Raw genomic sequence first — 8,314 nt, forward strand, 5'->3', positions numbered from 1 at the left:
AAGCATTAATAGCATCAATGCATGAATTATCTGTGCATAATACAAATTATCCTGACGATATATAAGGAGCAGGCCTTTAATTTGACATAGTCCACATCTTTCTCATTAAAAATGGCCCCTTTTTAAACTTAGTTTTAATTTATATGCTTGGTCATCTAAACTTATTTGTTCAAAATCATCCTGATTCTGCATAAAAGTCCCCTGAAGTTGATGTTTCATTTAGATTTTTCATCTATGATATCTGTGAACAGTATGTTTTAATTTCGACAGTATGATTAAATTTCGAGGGGCACTAATTGTACCCATTCAATAGCCGACCTACTTTTATATTCTTATGACCAGAAGCAAAATTTATTTAAAAAACGACTTCTTCATAAGGAAAGGGGCGCCTCTTCCTGTGGCCTTCAATATAATTTTTTTTAAAGAACTTGATATATCCAACTGAACTCAAAAATAAAGACACTGGGAGGTCTTCAACATTTGTTTTATATTCGGATGCTTTATTGTCTACAGACTATATAATGAGCAGCTAATAACTAAGCAGTATATAACTGTAAACAAAAGGGGTGACTTCAGCTTTTCTACCAACTTCTTCTATCATATGTAGAAATATTCCAGTAGCACTTGCATACGGTGAAAATGTCTTGCAACTGATTACATATATCAAGAACATGCTCTAAAAACGGTCAACTTTTAAACCACAGGTGCTTGTGGACAGGACCCCCCTCCCGACATTCAACCCTGGGCTAGTTGGACATTTTTTCACAAATTATATTTATTACACTTCATCATGTGTAAAATAGGGAAAAAATCGTAAAAACCCAAAAATAATTTTTGAGTTTTGAGGATAAAAATGTCCGACTAGCCCCGGGGTTGAATTTCGGGAGGGGGGTCCTTTCCACAAGAACCTATGTTTTAAACCGGGCAAGCTACTGACAGATTTATAAGTTGATGTTACAAGTATTTCACCAATTCAGTTTAAACGTAGAAGTGTCAATCCTACGCTCGTTCATGTTATGATTAACTGATTAATGCTATCTTTGTAAATACAACTTATCGATGGAATATACTTACTGAACATGTTTAATTCATACCATTAAATAATTATATATTTCCTTTATACTAATTTTGACTACCTGCTCAAGTAAAGCAGGGGAATGTGACTTACTCCTATTATACAGTCAAATCTCTGCAGAGATTTCTAAATGTTTGTTCTATTCTGCCCTATTCACAGAATTTTTTAATCCCGAGTCATTTAATTTGAGTGCCCCCCCCCCCTTTTCGAAAAAAAAATATCCGTTGATCTCTGCATGCCTGACAAAGTGGCAAAAAGGGCACCCCTCCATCTCTCAGTACCACGGGCATGCATCTATTTATTTCTGTGTTATCCACGTTTTCGTCATGATGTCCTGGATTTAACTACTTTTTTTCTTACGAATGGCACAAACGCTCCTCCATACTATGATACCGCAAAAAAAAAAATAAAGCGTTATTGTGACATTGATCGATCAATAGCAGACGCAAAGATTGAGATTCAGACAGGTCTAGATGCATTGATTTTGATTTTATCTAGGATACTTTTAGGGAGGAGTGCATGGTAAGGAATGTAATCTAATATTAAATATAATTTAATATCTTCTTGTACAATATTTTATGAGAATATGAATGAACAGCAAGTTTTGTACCCGATATTCACGTGTGATTGCGTAAGCGTACAGACGCACTGCAATGTTCTAAATCCTGGGTTTGTCGCGACAGAAGCGATTGGGTTGAAGAAAAAAGAATTGTTACGAAGTTAGCATTAATATAGGTGTAACTTGTCTGCATGAATACTTCTTTCCTGCCAAATGATTATGATATTGTCGAATTGATTGTTACAGAAGAAGAGCCATGGCCAAAGTGAACGGTACAGTGAATAGTGTTTCCGAGATGGAGGAGAATGACGAGGATAAAGCATTGCTAGGGAAACACAGATACACGTTACCTGTACTTAGATACACCAACGTCTTCATCAGTCTCGTTATTATTGACGGAATCCTGTCATGTATTATGTGGTTGACAGGTAAACTTATTTATCATTTATGAATAATTGTGGAACAGGAGAGGAGAAAAATGCAGCAGACAGGGATTCGAACCTGCATGGGCCTGGTCTGCTGCATTTTTCTCCTCTTCCGTTACAATAGCATTGCATATTAATATTATGGTCATTTTAGTGCCTTAAAATTAATAAAATTGAAAAACTGATTTCAGTGTAATTTACATGTATATGGCATTATATTTTTCAATTTTGTAGGTGGTCACACCAAGTACTTTGTGGACAATATAACAGACTTTCATTTCACGGAGTCAGTATTTGACTTGGCCCTTTTAGTTGGCCTGAAGACAGTAATAATTGTGACAGTATTACCAATTCTTGAGAATAAATCTTATGAACAGATACACAGTCCATATGATCGGAGTCTACACACACTGTGTTTTGGTTTAAAGACTGCTTTAAAATTGTTTTTCCTAGTATCTCTCATATTCACCTTGGTAAAGGGAGGAATGATTTTGAACTGTATATTGAATGATGGACATTATGTTACAATGCATGTAACGTACAATGTTTTAGTCATATCATCAGTGTCTTTCAGTGTTTTGGAGTTTATACTTAGTTTATTCAGTGATCGTGCGATGAGACGGTTGAAGATTGTGAGGATTTTACACAGATATAATGATAAAGGTCAGGAAATCGACAAGGAAGGAAAACCCGTCAAAAAGAAGGTGGATATCAAAAGATTGGTGTTACTCGCTAAACCAGTGAGTTCTAGAATTAATATCAGATTTGTTCATCTCTGTATATTAGATACCAGACACTCTGATAAATTAACACTGAGTTGTTCAACAGTCTCAAAAGTATTGTTGAATTATCAGTAAAAGTTGATGTGTAATTTTTCTGTATTTTACCATTTTATGTGACTTTAACAGTAAAAGTCATTTTTAATTTAACTTCTTGTCTGACTTTAACAGGAGTGGGGGATTCTCCTTGGAGGGTCCCTTGGATTGCTGGTCTCTAGTGGGGCTCAAACCGCAGCTCCTCTCTTCTTTGGTGCAGTGGTAGATGCGGCTCAAAAAAGCATGGGTATGTTGATTTTATGTTATAGATGATTTCAAAAGTTAAAGAGAACATTGATGATCATTTAATTCTGTAATAAATTATAAGTGGTATATATTGGGAGTGTTCAAAAAAAGTAATCTGAAGAAAACAATATGAATTATATGATAATTCTCTTGTTTTGTAAGTGATTACAAACTTTATCACATCTGTGTCTGTGGTGAAGGAATTCTTGTGCCGTATTTGTTGACTGATACGTTATTAAATATGTATTCATTGACAGATATATATACAGTAGTTTATTTTGTAGATGAGCTTACAAACACTGTGGTGGTCCTGGTGTTGATTTACGTTCTGTATGCCATCTTTGCGGTGATTCGGGCCTGGCTTTTCACTCTGGCGGGACAGAGGTTGGTGGCTAGACTGAGGAAACATTTGTTTGATCACATCATCCAGCAAGACGTGGCCTTCTTTGATACCAACAGGTATATGTATAAAGGGACACAGTCTGTCTGTCTGTATGAAGTTAAATTTTCACAAAAAAGACAAGAACTCCCAAATTACAGCAATACAGTAAAACTCTGTTATAACCAAGTCATTGGGACCTATGAAATAACTTTGCCATATGGGTAATTTGTTATATCTGTATAAGGAATTTCTTAAATTTATTATTTGAGGATCCGAGATAACTTAGCTATAACCGTAAATTCACAATACTGTGTTCATTATAAACAAGTTTTACTGTATTTAAAAGTGCAAAAATAAAATTTATGTATTTACGTGTATATTGTACTTCTTTAACTAACAGTCAGTTCATGTTTGATATTAACAGGACAGGTGAGCTCTGTAACAGACTGGCATCAGATACACAGGTTGTACAGAATGCAGCCACTGTAAGTGCGAAACAATACTCAAATACTGTGACTGATACATACTTGTTGTGAAATCTTAAAATATTTACAATTTATTTTCTATAATTTAAACATATTTACATATCGGTATATAAACAAATTGGAAAGTGGACTAAAGGGTGTATAAAGTAGTCTGGTAAGGTACACACTACAGATGTTAAAATGTATTTTTGATTGACAGGTGAATGTGTCTATGCTGGTACGCTACACACTACAGATGGTGGGATCTCTCATTCTAATGTTTTATCTGAATGCGGCTCTCACTGGTGTACTACTGGCCGTGGTTCCTGTTGTTTCTATTGTAGCTGTGCAATATGGTAAGTACCGAAAGTCATAAATTATAGTGATTGTTTTAATACAATTATACTATATGTCCCACCTGTTTCCTGACAGGGCTTACACAAGATGTCTTCTATCAGCTTTAATTGTAATTGTCAGTATTTAAGACATGTTACATTGCCACTTTAAGGGAAGTTTGTGAAGAACATGAGACAGAAGTTCCAGGATCGTTTGGCTGATGCTGGTACTCTGGCTGAGGAGAACATCTCCAGCATCAGAACGGTCCGATCCTTCGCCGGGGAATCCAAGGCGTACAGCTTATACAGTGAGGAGGTGGAGAAGAGCTACAAAGTTGGGAAGAAGCTGGCTGTAGCTTATGGTAAATAGTCTAGAACCATCAATTTGTAACAAAATTTTAGTCATGACAAGTAACAATTTGTTATTGGTAAAAAAGTTATCTTTATAACATGTACTACATGTATATAGATAAAAACAGGGTCACTCAATGAAAATCACATGAAAAATAAGTAAATACATAAATACTTGTAAATATACAATGTAATTGTTTTTTTAAAAAATCACTGCAATTAGTCGTGTAACTGTTCATGACTGTATTTGTGCATTTCAGGTGCGTTTGAGGGTATAGTTGGTATTCTAGCCTATGGTGCGATAGCTATGGTTCTGTGGTATGGTGGAAAACTGGTGTATGACAACACACACGGAGAACATACAGGCCTTACACCAGGTGTACTTACCTGTAAGTCTGTTAGTACTTGTTAATCTGTACTTATATTATTACTCTACTTCTATAAATTTACTTTTTAAGGTCTATAAGAAATCCAGATTTTAAGACTTGTGTAGGATCCTCTTTGAACAGATATGATTGAAAATGATTTGCACCATTTAACTTTTGCAGCTTTTCTGTTGTATACTTTACAAGTTGCCATGGCGTTTGCCTTGATGTCAGCTCTCTATGGGGATTTTATGCAGGTATGACATTATTGTATGGGGAATTTCATTGACAATTAGCATCTACACCTAAATAAAGAGAAATTGTTTATTATTGTTGACTTGGTGATTATTACAGGCAGTAGGGGCCTCCATACGGATCTTTGACTTGCTGGACCGAGTGCCTGATGTACCCACAGAGAACGGAGAAGTCCTGTATCATATGAACGGACGTATGTACCTACGTAGTGTTAAACCGTAACCATAACTTCTTCTGTCTCAAATGATAATTGAGAGCCACTCTTTCTTTTTATTTCAGGTGTTGAATTCCAAAATGTTTATTTCACCTATCCTTCAAGGCCCGAAACGAAAGTTTTAAAGGTAATAAAGCTACAATATTAAGATTAACATTTGGATTAATGTTTTATTAAGAGCAGTCAGTATGATGTGTTGATTTTCAGGGCATTACATTCAGTGTGGAGCCTGGTGAGATGGTGGCACTAGTGGGACCCAGTGGAGGGGGGAAGTCTACCATAGTAAACCTTATAGAGAGATTCTATGACCCTGACTCTGGCAGAATACTGTTAGGTGAGTTTTACCTCTGTTTCAATGCAGATACATGGTTAAACATTTTGCCTATTTGAAATGTATCTGATTAACAGATAGACTGAGAAATGTAAGTCGTAGACGTCTATTTCTATATCTACGCAAACATGATGGGCAAAAATTTTCATATATTGACTGAGCAGATCCTTTTACTAAATTCCTGTATGAATGTTGATTAGGTGATGTGGACCTGAAGACATTAGATCCTCAATGGTTCCGTAAGAAAGTCTCCATGGTCAGTCAAGAACCGACTCTCTTTGCTTCCTCCATCAAGGAAAACATTGCTTACGGATGTACGGCAACAGATCAAGAGGTTATTTCTTACAATTAAAGTTTTATTTGTGAAATTCATATTAAAATGTAAGTGTTAAAGTTAAAATCCAGTAATCTATTTGATGGTTTAAGTTTTAAAACAAAACTTGATTGAATGTTGTGCATGCATCCATGTGTGTACTTATATAATGGTGTAAATTTGTAGCTAGGAGTTCTCCTTGATTTAGTTTCTTGTTATTGCAGATAGAGACTGTAGCTAAGCAGGCCAATGCACATGAGTTTATCTCGACGTTTGAGGACGGGTACAATACTTTGGTGGGGGAGAGAGGAGTACGGCTGTCAGGGGGACAGAAACAGAGGATTGCCATCGCAAGGGCTCTTATTATGGACCCTGTTCTCCTCTTACTAGACGAGGTGAGATAAAATCATGTAACAAAACTTGGTTTGATTGCTTGAAATAGAATTGCATGTAAACTGTAAAAATCTCATCTCTAGACAGTGGCCTTAAGGACAGAAAATGATGAAATATCCCAAATATTTCAGAACTGAAATATTTTGAACTTCTGAAAAAAAACTTTGTAATAGAATATTTCAGAGCAAGAGACAGGTGAATTAAATGTGAACTATATATGGTATTGTAGGCTACGAGTGCCCTGGATGCTGAGAGTGAACACTTGGTTCAGGAGGCAGTGGACCGAGCCATGAAAGGCAGAACGGTCATCGTCATAGCTCACCGCCTGTCCACAGTCAGGAACGCATCCAAGGTTTGTTAGCGACATTGATATTGAACATGCATTTTACACCAGAACTCTCAGAATGCTTGCTGAAAAAAACTTTTATTACAGGTTGTTGTGATAGACAAAGGAGAAATATCAGAAATGGGGACTCACGATGAACTTCTGGCTAAGAATGGAGTGTATAAGAGACTGGTGTTACGTCAGTTAACGGCCGGATCTTTTAACCAGGCTTTACATGGGGAAGAGGAAGCTGACTCTAGTTGATTTATCACTCAAGTTAATTAATCATTCAATCTGGATGTCAATATTTCATTAAAATTTATGTTTTTGTATTCACAAGCAGTAGCTGACATACTGTGAAATCACAAATTTTGAGGGGTCCAATTTTCGTGGTTTGAAGGAAATATATTGGTTTATGGGGATTTGATTTCGTGGTTGAAGAGTTGTTCAGTAGAAATGAATGTGAAAAATTGCATTTCGTGGTGGGCATAAATTTGTGGGTCTCTTCTTACCTTGACTACCATGAAAATTAAACCCCCACAAAAATTAGTAAATTTACAGTAGATGTCTATGTTTACAAAAGTTTCATTTTTATATACCGGTAAGTTTTAAAATATAGAATTTAAACAGAGGTTGTTTTATGAGATTCAGATTGATTTACATGTATTTAGAATACATGAAACATTTTTTGTGTTTTGATTGTGTGACTTTTTTGAAATAACTGGTGTCTAATTGTGCATTTTATGTCACATATCTAGATGATCAGCAAGTGCACTAGAAACATGCTTGTAATGTGTGATATGTTTTTCATGTTTGTTTTATATTTGCTTCTTTAATTATGGCATTTTAATTGTATTATTTTACAAGGTTTTGTAAAAATACAAGGATATGTACTTAAAGAAAGAGACATTATAAGAATTGTACATTTACACCAAATGACAAAATGAAGGGTGTGTGTTTACCCTAGATAAAACATTTTTTACATGGGATATAATTTTCCTATTCTTCAAGGTCAAAATTGTCACAGCCTACTTAAGTGATTTAAGACATACACTGGCAACCCCAGATATTTCCTACCTATGGATTGGATTCTGAAAATTTAGGACCCTGTGAAATTGTAATTAATTAACAGTACTCATGCTTTAATAAAACAAGTATGTTCAAATATATTTTCAAGTGTGATAATTATGAGACCCTGAATTTAACACTTTTTGAACTGTTTTTTTTAATTACTTTTCTTACATCTTTTCTTATTATCTTTAACAATCAAATAAACTGTCACATGGCTATGGTTCAACAAGATCCCATCATTGTGACATTACGATGTATTAAACAGTATTTACATACATCACAATGTGAAAATTACCTCGGGTTTACATGTATATCAGATTTAACACCATAAGGTGCAGTTGTCAGAAGTTACCTGTATTTAAATTTGTTATGATTTTTTTAAATAATTTTTTTCA

General features: G+C 35.1%; 1 protein-coding gene across 2 annotated transcripts; it reads left to right on the top strand.

Moving 5' to 3' along the window:
• Positions 1–1,526: 1,526 nt before the first annotated feature.
• LOC134256005 (uncharacterized) lies at positions 1,527–8,066 on the top strand. Of its 2 annotated transcripts, none has more exons than XM_062738601.1 (17): positions 1,527–1,597; positions 1,881–2,062; positions 2,294–2,799; positions 3,010–3,121; positions 3,405–3,579; positions 3,927–3,987; positions 4,187–4,322; positions 4,475–4,663; positions 4,913–5,041; positions 5,201–5,274; positions 5,372–5,465; positions 5,552–5,613; positions 5,694–5,820; positions 6,018–6,151; positions 6,355–6,525; positions 6,753–6,875; positions 6,957–8,066. In XM_062738601.1, the coding sequence occupies exons 2-17, from the start codon at positions 1,891–1,893 to the stop codon at positions 7,110–7,112; spliced, it is 2,421 nt and encodes an 806-aa protein (XP_062594585.1). In that variant the 5' UTR covers positions 1,527–1,597; positions 1,881–1,890; the 3' UTR covers positions 7,113–8,066. The 2 variants fall into 2 exon arrangements, with proteins under 2 accessions (XP_062594585.1, XP_062594586.1); XM_062738602.1 differs by having other exon boundaries at positions 1,550–1,597; positions 1,884–2,062.
• Positions 8,067–8,314: the final 248 nt, after the last annotated feature.

This window comes from Saccostrea cucullata, unplaced genomic scaffold (genome assembly GCF_032062105.1).
Source record: "Saccostrea cucullata isolate Sc308-1 unplaced genomic scaffold, CSIRO_AGI_Scuc_v1 ctg13170, whole genome shotgun sequence".
NCBI lineage: Eukaryota > Metazoa > Mollusca > Bivalvia > Ostreida > Ostreidae > Saccostrea > Saccostrea cuccullata.

Excerpts from the sequence above, each read along its gene's own strand:
- LOC134256005 (XM_062738601.1), top strand. The coding sequence starts at position 1,891 with ATGGCCAAAGTGAACGGTACAGTGAATAGTGTTTCCGAGATGGAGGAG. Across the intron at positions 3,580-3,926 it reads GCCTTCTTTGATACCAACAG|GACAGGTGAGCTCTGTAACA; the intron begins GTATATGTATAA and ends TGATATTAACAG. Across the intron at positions 6,526-6,752 it reads TTCTCCTCTTACTAGACGAG|GCTACGAGTGCCCTGGATGC; the intron begins GTGAGATAAAAT and ends ATGGTATTGTAG.